General features: G+C 37.6%; 2 protein-coding genes across 2 annotated transcripts in view; both read right to left on the bottom strand.

The window, feature by feature from the left end:
• Positions 1-20,761, bottom strand: part of LOC139136829 (uncharacterized) — a 328,762-nt gene that overhangs the window by 205,368 nt on the left and 102,633 nt on the right. The gene's annotated exons all lie outside the window — the stretch shown is intronic.
• The window catches only part of LOC139136828 (probable serine/threonine-protein kinase pats1), a 32,422-nt gene that overhangs the window by 2,469 nt on the left and 9,192 nt on the right, over positions 1-20,761 (bottom strand). The window contains exons 2-5 of the mRNA XM_070704664.1: positions 16,465-16,783; positions 15,693-15,795; positions 4,704-4,849; positions 292-1,858 (exon numbers count right to left, since the gene is read on the bottom strand). Of these exons, the coding sequence (XP_070560765.1) occupies positions 488-1,858; positions 4,704-4,849; positions 15,693-15,795; positions 16,465-16,653 (1,809 nt within the window). The 5' untranslated portion in view covers positions 16,654-16,783 and the 3' untranslated portion in view covers positions 292-487. The remainder of the gene's footprint in view (positions 1-291; positions 1,859-4,703; positions 4,850-15,692; positions 15,796-16,464; positions 16,784-20,761) is intronic.

Here is a 20,761-nt window from a genome sequence, read left to right as displayed (position 1 = left end):
CTCCAACCATACAGAGTTCATCAGATATCAATCTATAGCTGGCTTTAGAATTTTCGTTGTAAAGTATAACTAGCGAAGTAGATTCACGCAACACGAAAGGTTAAGAAACATTTTAGAATCTAGTAAAACATTAATGATAAAATGATAATGATAAAATCTATCTTTCTATAGAATTATTCGATCTTAACTTCCACGATAAGAATTTTTGATACAAAATGTCTAGTGAACTCAGAGGTAGCCTGTTATAGTTGACCAATGTATGCTTAATTTAAATGAAGTAATTATAGATACCTTTACGTCTAAAAACTTGACTAGGTCTTCGAGGATGGAATTTGACAACGTATTGTCCTTCTATAATCGATAAGAGTCAACATTATTAAAGTATAGGGAAGTTTGCTTTATTCTACGATAACACATATTTAAGAAACAAAATTGAAATGTTTATGACAAAATACCATAGTTTCCATACAATAACAACTGTTTTTCATCAGGAAGACATCAGTGAAACTAGCTTGATCAAAGAGCATGGTATCGTTCGTGCAGTTACACATAATACAATGCTTAATAATATTATACTTATGGCTATGTACTTGCCTTTCCAATACCACATATTCAAGTTATAATCCTCCAAAGGCATTGCACCTGTCGGACAGATGGCTGTCACTTTCTCTTTTGAGATGGCAACACACCTATCGTCTATATCCTCGCCAAGAGGAAGTAGTTGTCCCACCTTGTGATTTGGACACTGACACTTGAGTGAGGCGTTGTACACCAAGGTAGGGGCGTAGTTTGTGATGACCACCCTTATATCTTCTTCGACCAGTTGCCTTACATTGCTCACACGCTTTGGGTGTGGTGAAGATGGATGTCGACCGCCGACAGGAATAACCAGAATCTTTAATTGGATATCAGCATCTTCCTTGCACAGGGTTAAGTGGAAATCATCGTCAGGGAAATACAGCCGAGCCATGTGCTTTCTCATCACTACTACACAGTCAGACCAACGTCTTATGCATCGAATCAGTAAACGGTAAAATAGGCCTTCTGGCAAAAAATTGCCCGCGAAATGGAAGTACAGCTGGCAACACACTGAACTGCTTACTGGGAAAATAGCGCTATTTTTGCCTTTTGCATCCTTTTGCATCAGGCTTGGTAGATAATACATCTGCTTTTGTCTGGGATTTACGGGCATTTCACAAGTGATATCATACAGTTCCATCATTTTCAGTAGAATAGCCTTGTCTTCCCTTCGGTCGTGACGCTTCAGAAGATAATCTAACAATTCTTCATGTAACCTTCCTTCACAATGCAACTCGTCAATCAGACTACTGTGTTGTACCGGAACATCTAGCTCTTTCTTGTAGGCGCTCGATTTAGTGATAAGTATCTTGAAAAGGCTCACCAGCCATTCGACATCCAAGATTACAGTGTTGTTTAGCTCAGGTACTGCCTTATGGTAAAGTAGTTCCCCGACACTGTGATAAAAATCAAGAGCTTCGATGACTTCCGCTTCTTCCATTTTCATCCTCTTCCCTAAATCCTTCACTTCATCCAGAGATATTTTCTCCTTTCGCAGTTTCCTCAACGAAAGTTCCAAAAGTATCCACTTCGCTGGCACTGCACCAAGAAAAAGGTACTCCTTTGCCAACTGCTGTATCTTCAGTCGAAGGGTTTCAACTGCAGGATCTGCAATGGAGCCATCTTCATTTCTGGACTTGTTATCAATTGCAATCATGTCAACAAGGTGGGCATTAACTGCTCGAGTAGCATGCTTAGCCAAGTATTCCTTTATCTCAAGAAGTCGTTTTTGGACTTCATCGTTGACGTCCACAGCTGCAACACCTTTAGTTGTGTTTTTCTATTATTGAAGTAATAAAACTTTCTTTAATTTCATAATTCGGTATAGTTTTACAATAAATTACTATAGCAAATCCGTCATGCTCTCAATGTAAAAAATTAAATGAAGTACACCTGATATGAACCTTACGGACAATTCGACTTTGAATTTCATTGGTTATAAGAGTTAGTTTCACAAGCATCTAGTAACGATGCACGATTATACAAAAATTGAAACAATCATTTTTTAATTAGAAATTGTTGAATTCCAGTAATTAGATTAGTCATTAATTAAAGAAAGAAGATGAAGTCACCATGCTTCGATTTCTACGAAACGAAGGACGAAAACTATTGAAATCTGATACAAAAAGCCTTTCATTTCAAGTTCATGCAGTACAGTGGAAACGAAATGTTTACTTTTTTATTGTATAATGGTAACACTAAATAGAAACCTCAAACAGTGAAGATTCCAAATTTACAAAAAGACGGGAAAACTGTGTGAATAAATTGAACAATTTACTTTTTCTATATTTACATTATTGCACCTAAATTTCAAAAATTCAAAATTTGAATATTACAATCATCCAGTATTGTCAATGTTTTCTTTTCCTGCTCTTTAACTTCTCACTATTTGTCAACATATCAAGGGCTCACAAATTGCATACTGTAGCGCGGTCGTTTTTTCGAGCGCCCTTCAGCAGGTTTCATTGGACCAGCGGATTTTGTGTCTAACACATAAAAAAATCAGCTACTGCATTTACAAATGACAAATTTAAAGTATAAAACTCAACTAAAAAATCAATCTTGACTTGATCTTGACTGAAGATTTCGGGCTATGCAAACTGCAGATGGCATCACTATAGCCACTGTAGAATATGTGCGTCGTAAACACTTAGCGTCGAACAGATACACATAATTGTGCAATGCGTGTTAAGTGTTTTTGCTCGTATATCCTTTGGAAAAAAATGTATGTAGTGAGACTGTAGATTTAACACGCAATAAGATCGGTTTTGGCATGTTTTTTATGATTATGGAATTTTTCCTTCTATTTATAATCAAGCGATAATTTTATGTGAATATTAATTATTAAGACATTAAGACATTAAGACATTATCGGTTAGCGATAGTAAAGTTTGAGTACATTACGAATGTTCTGTGGTGGTTGATATTCTTTTACGATGCATTCTCAAAACATAGAGTGAAAGGGTTTTATCATTTTAGCTGGTTATTGCAAAATTGAGAAGAAATCATGTAGTTTTTTTAACAATCGTGATGTTACTGTTTTGCGTTGCTGATAGCTGACACAGGGAGATACTACTGATACTCAACCAGAGTACACATAACAACTTAGTTTTACTCAAAAAAGTTCAGAACTGGTCTCGAAATGCCACAGGGAAAACAATATTTTCCCTGATTAACTATTCAAAGCCTACAACGCCAAACTATTGCACAGGAAAAGGATCAAGACCATTTGTGCAACTACCGCAAAAAAGACGACTGTCCACTCTCATGAAACTGCCTCACCTTCTCAGTAATATACAAAGCCTCTGTCACCACAAACGATGATCAGAAACACTATATTGGACTCATGGACTGAACTCTCAAAATAGATACACATACAATAAGTGCACATTCACACACCCAAACACAGATAAAGTCACAGAACTTTGAAAATTCATATGGAATCTCAAGACAACAACAGCATCTATAATATCAAATGGTCAATCATCAATAGGGTCCTCCCCTATTCAAATGATTCAAACCTTAGCATAACCGAAAAGCTCCATCTTTTCAAACTGTTAATTAACTCTTTAAGACCTGGACATATGTTGGCACCAGATTGTCACATCATAAAATTTCCCACCAGATTACAACCTCAATGAAAAACAAAACATCTCCATAATGATCTTACAGACCAGAACAAAGGCGATCCAAGGGATCGCAAACAGTGCCTTTAACAAGCAAACAGAATTCCTTTCCAAACGCAAACCCAAAACAATTCCACCTCATTAATAACTGACCTACCATAAGCCGCAACCGCCTATTTGCATATGCATACCCACATGCTTTACAATATATACAGTCCTGTTCCCACCAAATCCTCACTCCTGATGATTGCTTAGCGCATGAACACATGTATAATACCGTCGCATGTCTCTCTACGTACTAAGCTTCTTGAACAAACGTGGCACAATAGGAGAACTGCTTTCCCTGCATCATTGAGTTTACACTTTCCTCAAAGGCGTTTAAAACGCTACATTCAGAACTGCTATGTACAGATATTACTTTTGTCTTTTCCGGGTTGAAACTTAATTCCTCTCACTCTTAACTAACTAATCTTTAACCATCCAATGGAACTGAACAGTTTCCAATAAAAGGATGACAAAATTCTAGCATTGATAAAGGTCCAAAATGTCGGCTGAATTGACAAATGTCGGAATTATCCACAAGGAACCAAAATGATCTGCTGCAAAAGTATTATAATCATTGTATGTAAAAGGGGAGAAATTAAAATGTCAATAGGTTTGAAGCGTTGAAATAAGTATGACATGTTCATAAATTTCTATGTATGTTTATTTGCTTAAATTTTACCCGTCGGATATGTTACTGTCAGAGGCAAATACGAATATATAAATTTCGATGACAACGGTATTGTCTGTCACTGCTCAGAATTGATTAACAGAAAAAAAAAACATTCTAAAACTAAACCATACTTCAATACCAATGAATATTAAGAGCAAACTGCCAGTATAATTTGCAAGTTAGAGTAATTCATGCCAAATAATGTTGTTTAGATAACAATGATTTAGATACCACTCGCTAAAATCTTAATAACAAACATTAAGGTAACTCTTTTGCAACCCTACCTGTCTTAGGAGGTCTTTCTTTGTTCCTAAAATGATGACAGGTGGTGCAACTGCTTTCCTGAAACTTCCGTCTGATTGCTTGAGACGAACTTGAGATCCTTGGCTTGCATGTGTGTGAATTGAATTCATCCAAAAACTAAGAAATTCTACAGAAAAGACACAAAGAACTAACGCCATAGTATACCAAACGATTTTGTATAGGTGAATTTACCTTTTCATATTACAACATTTCTATCCTATGTCACATTTCTTTCCTTCTTTCTTTTTTGAAAATAAAGTAAAATGTATTACTAAATCGCAGCCATCAACATGAAGTGTCATGTCTTAAGCACTGTTAATAAGTAAGACAAACGGAAATTGTGTAAAGAATTTTTAAAACACAAAGTGAATCTTATACATTACAGCCCAAATATGGGACTATGTGCCCGAGGGTAGGTGACCATTTTGAGTAAGGAGGGCAAATGTTCTCCTGCCCCGAGGGTACAAAGTCCCTTGTTTGGGCTATAATGTTTTTATTACATGCCTCTCGTACTCAGTTTGAACCAAAAATATTTACGTTTATTGGCAATTATGGTCAAAAGCTTTATTTTCATTTTAGGCGAAAAACGGTTTAAACTAGAACGATTTTCATCATCGAATGGTGCATTGATATATTTAAAGTACTGTTATGCGGTTTATCCATATTTTTATGCGAAATTTTCCAAAAACCGGATTTTCTGTGCAAAACATGAAATTTCAAGACTTCTAATTCCAAAAGTTTTCAAGTTGAAAATAGTTCCGGTTCACTTTGAGTCCAGTGATGACTATGCGGCCCGCTACGTCATCGGCGAGTTACCATTGAATCCTATGGAGCGCGCGACGTTCGATATACGAGGCATGTAATAAAGCAAAATATCTGTGCCATTGAACCGGCAAAATGAGTTCAATGTCGTCTTACCGGACCAGAAAATTTACAGTCAAAGTCAACTTTATCCATCATCTTATTATAAAAGACAGCATTCGGGGCACATGAATATTCCACATTGATAAAGAATCATTAGCATAAAATGTAAAAACCGAGACAATGCTCATTAATATAATTTGCATAAATTATACTAATATGCCCCTTATCGTGCACTAATAGCATCTCATGAAGATTTAAAAATTCTTCATCTGTCACGGTGAAAGCAAGCAGTATTTTAAGTAGCATCATGCTCTCCTTTACCTAAACAACTTTTCTGTAGTGAAGATATATTGTATTTAAAGCTTGTATGGTGGCGCTGTTGATCGGCAGCCTTTCTCCACTCTCTTATAAGTCATGTTTTTAACGTTTTACCGCTTTTAACCAGTGAATTTCCCCGAAGTTTTTATACCTTCTGGTTTTTAAATATTTGCTGCCTTGGATTCGTCACAAACCATGCTTGGAAGCAGTATTCGTTCAATTATCGATGTCCGACAGTGCCTGGGTGCTAGCAGAAGTTCTCTCAATATGGCGACGAAGATGTCCCTTTGTTCAGCTATGCCTACCAAGTTATTTTTTCGACCACGTGGACGCAAGGCAGGATGCAAGCATCCAAAGCCAAGGTATGGGATCCAAACGATTATAACTAATCACCGTGCTCCACAGATTAGACACAAACATTCATGTGCAAGAGTACTTCGTCTAATTCCGGTCTCTTCACAAAGTAATGCACTCAACGAGCATGCCATTGAAACCGTACTCACCACTCGCTCAGATACACAAACACCTGGATACAAGCGAACCTCCACACTTGTCAAAATTCCAAGAACGTCTTCCTGCTTTAACAAACTCAATCTGAACGCTGCCCTGTGGAACGCCCGTTCTCTGAACGGCAAAATTGGTGCTATCGCATCTACTTTGCTGGAAGGAAATTGGATATCATGATTATCACCGAGACCTGGCTAAAGAGTCAATTTGATCCTGTCATTGCTGAACTCAATTCTGCAATTAGCGGGTATAACTTTTACCATCAATCCCGCTCTCAGCGAAGAGGAGGAGGGGTAGCTGTCTTGGCTCGTTCTAACCTACGACTTGTGGAAAAAAGATCAAAGATGTTCCAGTCCTTCGAATCGTTAGACGTAACATTTAAATCTGCAAGTCAGTTTCTACGCATTATCGCTGTTTACCGTCCTCCAAAATCAACGAAGAATAAAGCGACCACAAGTGACTTTATCTCCGAGTTTTCCACTCTTTTGGAACAGACCGTACCTTCCTCTGGCCATCTCTTAGTTGCTGGAGATTTTAATTTTCCATTTGAGAACACAGATTCCTCCGACACAAGTAAGCTGATCGACCTTCTTCACTCAGTCGGCCTACAACAGCATGTCAAGATATCAACACACAGTAAAGGCCACACATTGGATTTACTTATAACGCGATCATCAGAGCAATTGCTTCACTCCATCAAATCTGACGACTCTCTTAACTCTGATCATAGCTTATTGTATTTTGGGCTGAATGTTCAACGATCACCCAACATCAAGGTAAAAATCTCACAACGTCACTTTCGTACCATGAACATTGACAGACTGATTGATATTATTTCATCCAAAATGATCGGTCATCCACGCAATACCAACCCAGAGGATGTGTATGTTTATTTCCACGATGTTGTTACCGATGCTCTCGATACAGTCGCCCCTGTCAAAAGCAAATCGGTCTTAAATAAAGTGCGTGCACCATGGTTCACTGAGGATCTACTGACTTTTAGAAGAGAGGTTCGTCGACTAGAAATAAATTGGCGTAAATCACAGTTAGAAATCGATCGTCAAATGTTCGTATTAAAGCGCGTGGAATATTCACGCCGCTGTGATGCAGTAAAATCAGCCTATCATCGGACTAGAATTGAAGACGCAGATAACAAGAAATTGTTTGCCATTGTTGCAGAGCTATCGGATTCGAGAACAGCTTCATCCAACGCCATGCCAAACAACATCCCAATGAAAGAGATTCCTTCAGCATTCATGAGTTATTTTGAAACCAAGGTGTCGCAACTTCGTGACAGGATTGGTCTACAACCGCACAGCTGTGAGATTAATGATGTAATGCCGAGCCATACTTTAGCTGAATTTGACCCGGTGTCACCTGGGGATATAATTGCATTAGTGAAACAGTCATCACCAAAATCTTGTGAACTCGACATTCTACCGCATGGAGTGTTGAAGAAATGTGTACACATCTTGGCACCTTTCCTTGCGGATCTATTCAACAATTCGTTCACAACTGGCATCGTTCCGAGTCATTTCACGTCAGCGATAATTCGTCCATTGTTAAAGAAAGTAGATCTTGATCAGAACATTCTGAAGAACTACAGGCCGGTTTCAAACCTCCCTTTCTTATCGAAAGTCCTCGAACGGGCTGTTGTTCAGCAATTGAACCATCACCTTACTAAATTTAGTCTTTTAACAAAGTTTCAAAGCGCTTACCGGGCTAACCATAGCACAGAAACTGCTCTCCTCCGTGTTCACAACGACATAATGCTTGCCTTGAATAACAAACATGATGTGATTCTCATCATGTTAGATCTATCAGCGGCGTTCGATACAATTGATCATGAAATTATGCTTCAGAGACTACAATTTCGTTTCGGTATAACAGGCAAATGTCTATCTTGGTTTCGTTCGTACCTCGTTGATCGCCAGCAACGCGTCAAGGTTGGATCTGCATCATCCCCATTTTCTCGCATGAAATACGGTGTTCCGCAAGGATCTGTTCTCGGCCCTCTCTTGTTTACACTCTACACTGCACCTCTGGAAGACATCTTCGTACACCATGGGATTGATTGCATGATATACGCGGACGATACGCAAATTTATGTCATCTGCAATAGACCTGACGATATCCGGAATAACATTGAACTCTGTGTTGACGACGTCCGCAGCTGGATGAAATCTAACATGCTTGCACTAAATGACAACAAAACTGAAGTTATTCACTTCTCATCAAGTCTAAAATCTGATGTGACAAAGCTAGACAGTCTGAGAATTGGTCAATGCGACATAATCCCTTCAGTTTCAGTCAGAAATCTTGGCATCACTTTAAGTCGGGATGGTAGCATGTCTGACCATATCAATATGTTGTGCAGAAATGGTTTCTTCTCTTTGCATAGAATAGCTAAAATTCGTAAACTTCTTGACAGATCTACAACTGAAAAACTAGTCCATGCATTTGTGACGTCCCACTTAGACTATTGTAACAGTCTTTTGTTTGGTATCCCTAGAGGACAACTTGCACGACTACAGTGTCTGCAGAATGCCGCGGCGAGGTTAGTTTCTCGTACGCGCAAATTCGATCATGTCACACCCGTTCTCAAAGATTTACATTGGTTACCGGTAGAGGCTCGCACAGATTTAAAATTTTGTTGCTAACATTCAAAATTATCCATGGAAATGCACCTATTTATCTGAGAGATTTATTAGATTTATATGTACCAGCTAGAGACCTGCGATCACGTGACAAATTATGTTTAACCAAGCCCCGTGGCAATTTTAACAAGACATATGGACAGAGAGCGTTTTCAGTATGTGCACCCTTACTATGGAATGATTTGCCATTTGAAATTAAGACTGCCAGAAGTGTAGATAGTTTTAAGCGCAATTTGAAAACCCATCTTTTTACTCAGTTTTATGTGTAATTTTCTGTTTTAATTTTCTTGTGTGGTTGTACTCTTAAATTATTTTATCCAGCTATGTACAATGCACTGAGACGTACGTGTAGTGCATTTTAAACAATTTTTAATAATAATAATAATAAAGATTCTATCAAGACGGCTTGGTCATCTTATTTCCGTGCAATGCTAATGGCAAAAGGCGCCCTCACATTGCTGCCTACTTTGCCTAAATATGAGCAACCGCGTGCATTTGTGAACGACCTTCATTCTGGTTACTGGGTGTGTTGCTGTTTTTACACTCTTAACTCATAAACAAGCAAGTGATTGATTCGAAGAGTGTTGTCTGCGTATAGCTGATATCGATTGAAAGTTTTGGAAAAAGCTGTCAAAATAATGCAGAGTTTGCAGGGAGTTCTTGCAAAATTGTTTTTCTCTTGTTCGGTAATACCAACGGCAACTTTGCAAAGACAAGAACTAAGAAATCAATTATTGCACAGCAAAACATGGATTCCGTGACCATCTCCATCAAATCTCAGACAAAAGGTCAGTACTGTCACAGAGACCGGAAGAGATGTAAAGAAGATGCGGCGACTTATCTGATATGGGTTCGATGACGATCGACAGCTCTTTAACTCTGACATCTTATGAATGGATACTCGGCCGTATTTTACATTCAATATGAGGAAGGGCGACAGGAATGACTGCAAGCCAGATTTAATCTCGTGCTTGAAACACAGCATCGAGAGACACTTATTTATAAGCGGCACGGCGTTTCTTCGAATGATAAGTCATTCAAACTGGCTAACAAAGCAGTGAAGGCAAAGCGGAAGTAACTACAAAGAACAGAGTAACCTTGAGCATCTAAGGCTATTTCTCCCATTGAAGGAAGAAGACAAGCATTCTGCGAAAGAAGGATGGGTAACAATAATCTTCACGTTATGGGGCATCATTAGGGAGCCGTCAAAATAAATTGAAACAACTCTCAAATGCACCATTGGATACATTGATTTGTCAAAAATTTTGACGCTAGAGGGGGAGGACACCCCTCTCGTGCTCTCCCTTTGGGGTGTTCTAACAGTTTTACAAAAGTAAAATGCAAATTAGAACACCTCTCAGATTGCACAAGACTGCACCATTGCAACATCAATTTCTCAAAACTCTCACAGGATCTAGGATAAAATTGAACTGGTGTGAATTAATCCTTAATTATCAAAGAAACATATATTTGAATAGATTACAGTAAAAAATTGGCCGACTAGCGGGAAATACAGTACTCGTTAAAATAAAGAGCAAAGTTAAAACAAATACAGTAAAATACTAACCGACCAGCGGGAGATAAAACACTGCAAAGCAGAGAATAAAAAGCGCAGACGTTTCGGGTGCAACCCTTCGTCAGTACTAAAAACTCGCTAGAGAAACGTGAAAACACAAGAAAGAAAAACAGCCAATCAAACAAGGGAACGATCGAACGCGTTAAAGATCGTTCCCTTGTTTGATTGGCTGTTTTTCTTTCTTGTGTTTTCACGTTTCTCTAGCGAGTTTTTAGTACTGACGAAGGGTTGCACCCGAAACGTCTGCGCTTTTTATTCTCTGCTTTGCAAGTGTTTTATCTCCCGCTGGTCGGTTAGTATTTTACTGTATTTGTTTTAACTTTGCTCTTTATTTTAACGAGTACTGTATTTCCCGCTAGTCGGCCAATTTTTTACTGTATTCCTTCACACTTGCTGCAGTTTTATCCCTCTTTTGAGGTCATTTGTATTTGAATAGATTCAGTTCCATAACCATTTTGATATTTAACCTACCGTGATTCAGGCTTTTCATTCAGAAGCTGGCAGCTGGGGAAATTATATGGCTGGCGAGGTTGCAAAAAAACTAATGAATAGACTAAAAATATACTGACTCTGACTGTTGGTCCTCTAATATCGTCTTCGAAAATGTAAGATTTTACAAATGACACTAGATGATCAAAGATTTTCCATTCCTGCATATTCTTTTGTCTTCAATCGCTGGCAAACTGAGAACTGTTTTTGACAAAATTTATTGTCATTGTTTTATTGTTGAATATTGTGACTTAAACACTGATCACGCAAAAAATGTAATAAAAATACCATCGCTCAATGTCACTTCTAAACAGTTTTACCGAGTGCAAAATAAATTGAAACACCTCACAGATTGCACCATTACACACATCAATTTCTCAAAATTTTCGATGCGAGGGGTAGGGAAGCCCCCTCTCGTGCTCTTCCTCTTGGGGCGTTCGAACAGTTTTTTTGTTAGTAAAAATATAAATTTAAAATACCTCTCAGACTGCACCATTGCACACATCAATTTCTCAACCTTTTCCAGGCAAGATAGGGGACACCCCCTGACACTCCCCCCTCAGCCTCTCGCGTGTTCTCTCCCCATCGTACTTTAAGTCAGATATCCTAATGAGAACCCTGTCATGATACCATCCAATTTAAACAATACTATACGGTTGGATACTGGTTATAACGTGAGATTTTATAAATATTTTGTTGTGAATTTGAATTTCATTTTGTTGTTTTCACCTTTTCCAACCGTCATGAGATAACCGATGATCGGATAATTTAGCACGGTACACCATGATTCGAAAGCTCATTACTATTGCTATATTTTTATAAAGTTTAAAAATACATGTATTTATATTTAACTTTTCTAAGTGGGGACAGTCAAAATTTCAGTGTTAGAGAGGCGGTTTACTCAAATTCATCATGGTTGATGGGAGTGGGGTTACTCAAAATTTCAGAGTTTCCGTTGAAATTCCTCCGATCCCTCCCGGCTGTAAATCATGACGCCTCCCTTACCACGAACTTTGAACTCCATGGTTGCGATGAGCACAAAAAATTGCATAGCTGTTTCAGAAAGACACTCGGGATATATTTCCCTGCAGAATTTGAGAATGTGACATTAATCTCGAGACGGACAGTAAATAGATTGTCGCTCTACTCTCTCACGCGTGCTTGCAATGAACGCAGAAAACAAACGCCCGCGAACGCCCTTACGGTAGAGAACAACTCTGAGACTGATAGTCGGTGATTTAGAGAAAGTTTGTTGGCCGTTCTATGACTTTTTCCCGATTTCCGCTGTTTCATCACACGGTCCGTGATGTTGAGAAGAAACTTGTTACAAGGCAATATTCATCGTGAAAGGCAATAATGCATTACATCAGTGCAATCTGTTTGTGTCAGGCACGTGCGCAGCAAACTTAAGGTTAATGTTAAACTACATGATTTTTAAACTTTAAATATCTATTAAGCGTTAAAATCTATTTACGATTGACCTCTTCTTTCGATTCTTGCAATTTTGTCGTGTGTGTTTTGAAGTTTGTTAATGATAGCTCTTAGGTTAGAATAAGGGTATTCATATGTTAAGGTGGTTGGAAAGGCTATTTTTGCACCAATTCTTTTCTCAGAGTTAATGTCAAGTTTCAAGTGTTAGAATCAAGATATTTAGTTCAAATTTTCAGGATAACTCCCTTAATTAATATTTTCTCCAAAGAATATAAAAATTGTATATTTGCAGCCATGATTTTGAAATATGACACCAGTAAATATTAAAATTTAATTTTTCATATTTTTTTACATATTTGAATTTAATAATAATTGGATAGTATTAATATTACCAAATTAGTTATAAATATGTTGACACTATTTATTGCAAGATTTGTACGGCAGGAATTGTAAATAAAATTTGTTTTTATGATTTTACATGGGTTTATATATCAAAAAATTATTAAAAATTCTTTCAAATTTCAAAATGTGATTTTTCAAAAAGTACTTCAAATACAGGAAAATTGTGCCGTACAAATCTTATCTGTAACCTTGTTAAAAGGCTGTAAAAATTCCATGTCCATATCTCATTTCAAAGTTGGATTATAAATTGGTATAAAATTATGTAGGAAAACTGTTATTCTGTCAAAAATGTTGAAAACAAGCCATATTTGCACCCCTCTTTTGAAGTCATAGAGTATTTTTTTTGTTAATCTCACTTTTGACACCTCTTTGACACTCAAAGAATCTAAAAATGCATTTACAATAGCAGTCACTCACTCTGAATGCCAGCACCGCCTTGTCAAACTTTCCTGAAAAACAGCAAATAATGACTTTCCCTTTTCAAACATTTTATTAAAAGCTAGGGGACCTCTAGCACAGTTAATACGCTAAGGACTCCCCAACTTCTTCTTATTTGGTCAGTTTTTCAGGAGTTTTAACAGGCTATAACTCTGCAATGCCTTTGTGCCCAAATGTCTAGTTTTTTTATTCCACAGAGAATGTTGACTACTTTTATATTTTAATACTTTTGTTGAAATTTATAACTGACGCTCTAGCCTTTCCAACCACCTTAATAAGCGACGTCAAGCTCACATCAAAACGCGAGGTATTTTGTCTTTAGCTTGCGCTTATGAAATCACGATGTCATTAGCAAAATTTCAAAAGTAATAATTATACTTCTACTTGTGACCGCAGAAAGGTATCAGATAAAACTGATCCGACCCTGATATGGGTCTCGCGAGCCTCGGTCATACGACATACGGTCCCGCACATACTCGAAATCTACCGCCGTACAACCCTTGTCCTTAAAACTCGTATCTGGGCCGTAAAGATTATTTTATTCGCATGCATATAAAATATTTAACAGCCATATTGAAAATAATACCAGGACATATCAACTTTTTTAACGTATTAGCAAATGCTGTCAGACGACCCGGTGTGTACCAAAATCATAAAAAATTTCATCACCAAGTGTATGTCAACCTACAGTACGCGTGTCGCGCAACAGTCGCATTTTTCGCATCCGCATCGAATGACATCAATATTTTCCTACATCGTATAAGTATCGCATCCGCACCGCATAAACAGGGAAAACGAAGATTACATCATTGTCGCAGCTCAAGGATGAATAGCAAGGCATCGCATCATTACTTTCTCGCATCGCATATGCACCTCATACGTATCGCATACGCATTACATCATTATTTTCCTACAATGCATACGCATCGCATCAACACGGAAAAACGTAGATCACATCATTGTAGCATCAGAGGATACATTGCATCGCATCGATCGATCACCTCAGGTAGCATCGCATCCCCGGGATCGTAGCTCGATAAAGGTACAATCGGTCACATTTTACCGGTTCAAAACCAAGATTGAATTCTTAAAAACAATTTTAATTTGGTAAATAAGTAGTAACTCCTTTTGTTCAAGAATTATGCTGAATAAATAATTATCTCTGTAACAACAGTTAATGTGACGTTCAAATATGTCATTTTTACTTAAATGTCTGATAATGTCGTCCTTTCTTAGTTTCTTTTCTTTTAGAAAAGTTTTCTATTAGTAACGAAGGTATTCCTTTCATTTTCCATTTCAGAAAAATTTCTGACGTGACAAGTGTTTTAATTTATGATGGAACTATTACCTTCCGAGCTGGATAACACGATAATAAGATTCATTTCTGTAAACCCATTTCACTGGCAATTTCCGACATCTACGGAGATAATGGTTATTCATATCGAATGTTCTATGTTGAGACAAATTTGCCGAGGCCGCATTTTACTATGAAAAGATAACTCTTTAAGCATATAATTCGTACAAAACCATCACGACAGTACGATATAACTTATTTATCGTCCCATATCGATTTCTTTGTGATATTTGTGACTGTTTATTTTAAACAATCTTTGCTCTCATTTTAGTCATGTTTTTTTTTCTTCTTCAGTCATGTACAGCGCGCTGAGACGCATGTGTAGTGCGCTTTAAAGAGGTTTATAATAATAATAAATAATAATAATAATATCGGTCAAAGCAATGTTAAAGGTTTTCACCTACAGACTGAAATGTTAAAGTCGGCCTCAGAACATTTCATTTGATTATGATAACAACACGTAACTTGTTAGATTTTACCATGATTAAAGATAAAAAACAAACGTTCCGGAAAGTTTGTTTAGGTACGATTCGATAATCTGTACATTAAGTATGTTTGATCTTTCCCTATAATGACGCAAGTTGACAACATTGATGCGATTTTTACAAGCAACGATGATGCGTATGTGATATGACGCGTTAGCGATCGCTGAAATCCATGAATGATGCCATATCGATGTGACCAATCAGCGATACGATATTTAGCCGATACGGTGCGGATACGATTGCGATGCTGATGCGACCAATATATGCGTGGCGATATGTAGACGATACGATGCGGATGCAAAGTGATGTGATTGGTTATGAGACACGCGTGCTGTATATTCACTCGTCTGACATGTGACAACCGAGACCCTGCAAAAATAGAGAAACAAAGAACTTCAGATTGACCGTCAAATACTGCAGTCTTAATCATTACCACCTCAGGTACTTACGCTTTACTGTCCAATATTCACCATCACCGACAGGCAAAGTGTCGTCAAGAGACTTGCTGAGATCAGTTACAAGAATGTAGATGACCCGACTTGCGAGGAATACCTGAGGTAGGCAGACAGACAGACAGACAGACAGACAGACAGGCAGGCAGACAGACAGACAGAGACAGAGACGGAGGGAGAGGGGGAGGGAGAGAGACAGAGCATACAGAGAGACAGAGACAAAGAGACAGACAGATGTGCATGAAATGCTGTTTATGGAAATCGTTAAAATTTAAGAGTTTTTAAATTATATATATTCAATAATTATTTCTACATTTGATGTAAAAGGCCCACGTCACTGAGATATAGCAAGTATTAAGTCAAGTATAAGAAAGTCAAGTATTAGTGTCACTTTATCTCAACCATACATCATACTATTTTGGTATGTTTGGTACTTAGTAAATATTTCATAACCAATAAATCTCTCAAAATAAATATAAAATCGATTACTTTGTCGGTTAAGTTAGCTTTTGATTGCCCATATAATGAGCTAACTATCGACTGACCAATAACAAAGTATTGTAGTGACTTTTTAGAAGACAAATGACTTCATGACAGGGAATTAAAGTATGTTTCAGATCATTGGATGATAATTTTGGTAAGTAGTATGCAAAAATACAGTCAACGAGGTTTTATCTAAATTTAATGCGGCTATATACTTTATGAGGACAAGTATCTGTTTTTGAAAATTGACTCTTTGGACAAATATCACGGTAAAAAGGAAACAAACCTGATGTGTGATGTAATATATACTCTGTCCTGCAAAATCCCATAAACTGAAGAATACATCTGATTCTTCACTCCTCATCGATTGTCGGAATTGCTTTTCTGTAATCTGGCCAGATAACCTTTCATGAGCTTCAGATATTCGTTCTCCTTCCAGTTTTACTGCATCCAATACATCGGCAACTTCAGCCATTGTGGGTTTCTGTGTGTTTGCGGTATATTAGCAATAGAGGGATCTTCGACAATTCCGCCTATGAGGACATCTGTCAATAACTTCTGCGTTTCAATGATAGATTTATCACCTTTGTACTCGGTAGTAGACTCTACATAAAACAATTAGACAAGTAAGTTAATGCATGGGTGTTTGTACCCATCAAGCCCAAAAGTAAGAAAATGATCAGTTATCTTTAAACACCACCGGATTTCATTGATATTTGGCCAAATTATTGGAATTATTAAATTCTTTAAAATTAATGTCTGCCTAAATCTTGACGAGTTGAGTCACGTGACCAAATCTGATATTTTCCCGCCAAAATTTATGTCTTTATTAATTTCAATATTCCAACCGTAACCCGTTAATTTTTTTTTGATTTTTCTCTGCCTTATTGGGAACAACACCTATCATATTCTTTCAAAAATACATGGCACTCATGAAAGTCTATCTATACTTCTTTCTGATATTCAAAATATTCATGCAAAACGTAAAAAATATTGTATTTATTGTTTTTTGTGAAGAAATGTCATTCAAAATTCAATAATTTTGCATCTGCCACTAGTTCTAATACAAGTTCCTATCCAATTTTACATTAGTTGGTCATAATATTTTAAATATTTTGATGTTTGACGGTTGGAATATTCAGTTATTTGCAATATACAATTTTGGCGGGAAAATAATAGATTACGGTCACGTGATCTGACTTAGGTTATATATTTTGACAAATTTCAACTTAATCAAATGCAAAACATATTTTTGGCAATTTTCACAATTTTCTGACCAGTCTGATTAAAAAGTATGTTCAAACTGATTTTACATGTATGTAAGCCTATGCCCATGCATTAACATACCTGAGCAGTTGCGTTATAAATGCTTAAATCAATCAATTTAATAAAAAATACAACTATTCTGACATCTATATCTATCGTTCCTACGATCGATCTTTTGCGTTAGGAACAAACTGGGGAAGCGCAGGTGTCTTTGGTGATAGTCACCATTTCAAAAAAAACTACTCGTAAGCAAATTTGATTGAAAAAAATCCTTTTCGTGCTCATATCTGTATTAGACCCCACTTTATCAATGGATATGATAGGTAAATTAATAAAATCAAGTGAATATAAGAGAAGTTTATCCAATGTTATCATCGCTTGGTTGGATTGTATTGCTACGAGTGAGGATGTTTGCTTCACCACACGGGTCGAAGACGAATGTGATGTGGGCCGCATCCTCATGAATTTCAATAGTCCTGCTTCAAAATGACCAATGATTTGTGTCCGAAACACATGTACCGACCACAGTGATTGGTGTCTGCGGTCCTATAAGGTTCGCTTAAAGGTCATTGATTGGCTGGACCCTTTCTCATGGGTCTCATTACCATGTAATGTTCATCTCACGGCACTGTGATTGGTTGACTTGTATCCTTGTGTATATAATATGTAGCGTTTGCTGCCTCGCAATGTAGTGTCCGATTTACTTCCTGGCTAGCGTTGTGGTAACCAGTTATTTAAGGTAGCGTTCCACCTTTGCGACTTCTTTTCAAATGTGAGTTTTGCCGTCAAGTTGTGTATTTTTACCCAAGTATTATATATCACCTGAAAGCTATTTCTATGAATTGTTTTGTTTGATCAAGAACATATGATTTGTATGAAGATTTTAGTAATAGTGTAAAGAAGTTGGGTAAACTGACTTTAAGTCAGAGTGGAAGGGAGCTATTTTCTAGGTGTCAACGAGTAATTACACTTCAGAATACTGGCTACGAGACCGTGTCTCAGATTTTTGAAAATAGCCTTAGTTTTTTTCACAGTGTTGAATCAAAGTTTATCAACCGATTAGTCTGACAATGCCGTCTAATTAAGCAGCGATAACTCGACTCTAAAGACCTAAATTAAAATCTGAGATACGAGTTTAGAGACAACCTATTCGACAAACATCTGTGAAAATCTGGTGGACTTCCATTCACGCGTTCTCGGGTTAAACTTTTTTGAGCGTGCTGCAATGTGACAAAATGCCAAACTGAGAAAAAGGCGATTTAGTAACGTGGTTCGTTTTTTTTCCTTTTGAATGTCCATAAACAATTTACTCGACAGATAAAACACCAAAACGAGATCGTTCAATTAACTATTCAAACCAAACAGTGTTTCCACTCATTGAAATCAGTGTCAGCGGTTAAAATAAGGCTAAAAAGGGAGATTTTCGGGAGCGATGTTTCCTTTCATAGCACAATGTATACACAGTGACCTATTAATAAATAAACGTGAGAATTCCCCAGCGAGGGATTATGCATAATTGTTGACAGGTTATCTGTAAGATTTAGACAGAGTATTAACTGTTGTATTTTATTTTATTGTAAAGCGGTTTGATATTTTATTGATGGAAATCGCTTTAGAAAAAATAAAATTATTATTGTACTTGGGCCTCAGCCCAAGTACATTTGTTTTCATTCCGTGGGAAAAAACTCTGTAAGGTATAACCATTTCTTGCTGAGACCAGGGAGGGCAAAATGTCTTGGCTTCATCTTTCTTGGCATAATAAATGGCGTAATGATGCTAACTTAATGGAAGTGCTGCTCTCAGCCAGTCATGAATAAGTGAGATGTGAATATAAATGCTTCTCTATCTGAGTTTTTGCCACAAAATCTTCTGAATATAATCAAAATGTGCATCGAAATGCAACAATTAATGCACCCTCCGTTTCCTAAGCGATGGCACGACCCTTGCTACACCCACTGGACGAGCCAAAGTGGGAGGGGTAATTTCAGTTTGGTCGAACAGGAGGGCTCGAGACCAGAATTTAACATTTAAACATGAAACATGTTTAATCACTGACAAGATGTGGACTAGTGTTAATCAAAGTGAAAGTTTGAAAAGGAAAGGTTTTATATCCCGGACACAATGAAAAACATTACGACTGGAAACTGTACCCCCAGTTGAGAATAGTAATGCCCACAGCGATGGAGAACACTTATCCTTGAGCTGAGAAAACCAGACCATCATTTCGAAATAGAGCTGCAGATTCGAGAAGCTCGTTCAAAATAGCTAGGTACACCCCATAAAGGGGTGGTTTCGAGTTTTGAGGGCAAATTTCGCCTCCTTCATATAGAAATCGTACGTTTGTTTTTCCAGGAGAACACACCATTTGACACAAAATTTGCATGTAAAGGGGTCGCCAGTAAGTACGTGGTCAAATCTGGCATAAGAAACAATATGAAATGTTGGGTAAAGCCAGTCCAAAATAAACTGATTTGAACTTTTGTGTTTTGTAATTATACCACTGCAGTAACATTACCTTTTTTGACAACATCACACAATGTAATACGTTTTGAAACTAAATACTCCGACGTATTCTGTGTCTCCTTTGCTAAAAAATACGGTATGCCGATTACCATTAAGGAGATGATGACGTCAAGACAGATTTGTGGTGCGTTTGGTCCTGGATGGTGCACGAAGTTTTGTCGAGGTAGCTTGTGTATTTATTTCCTAGATGGGAGAGATTAGGGTCGATCTAAACGAAGGCCGAAGAATGTTATGATACTCTAAGCGAGCTGAACTCTAACGCGAATGTTGGATAATTTGGAGGATGATTCTGAAAAAATATAGGAAGATTTGATCGCGAAGACATTTTCACTTGGGGTCAACTAGCCCTGCGTACGATGCTGTGTGTTCCGCTACAGCTAATCGCCCCGCTCACCACAGCCCTGCAAAGACCCGTACGTAGGGTCGGTGACTTCAAATCCATTTTGGGACTTCACGTAAAAAGCCAAATTACTGCCGAAATTCAGCGTTCTTGGGCCCAAGTCGTATCCCAGCCTACCTCAGCTACTCGATCGCTTCCAAAAATGACAGTCTTTTATTCATTTGTCGTAAATAACCGTCGATGTCGGCAACTCTATAGCCCTGCGTACGATGCGGGTTAGCTGTAGCACATAGCATCGTATACGCAGGGCTAGGCAGGGTCAACCGGATGCGCTATTTTGCGGGTTGCGGGCTGCGGGTTGCGGGCATGAAAAAATGTGTGTTTTTTTATATCATTTTCGCCCTTCTCACACTTCAGATAGTTCAACCGCCGATAAGAGCACAATTTTCAAAAT

The sequence above is a fragment of the Ptychodera flava genome, chromosome 7 (genome assembly GCF_041260155.1).
Source record: "Ptychodera flava strain L36383 chromosome 7, AS_Pfla_20210202, whole genome shotgun sequence".
NCBI lineage: Eukaryota > Metazoa > Hemichordata > Enteropneusta > Ptychoderidae > Ptychodera > Ptychodera flava.
The sequence above is the reverse complement of the archived record's forward strand: the minus strand, read 5'-3'. Positions and strand labels throughout refer to the sequence as shown.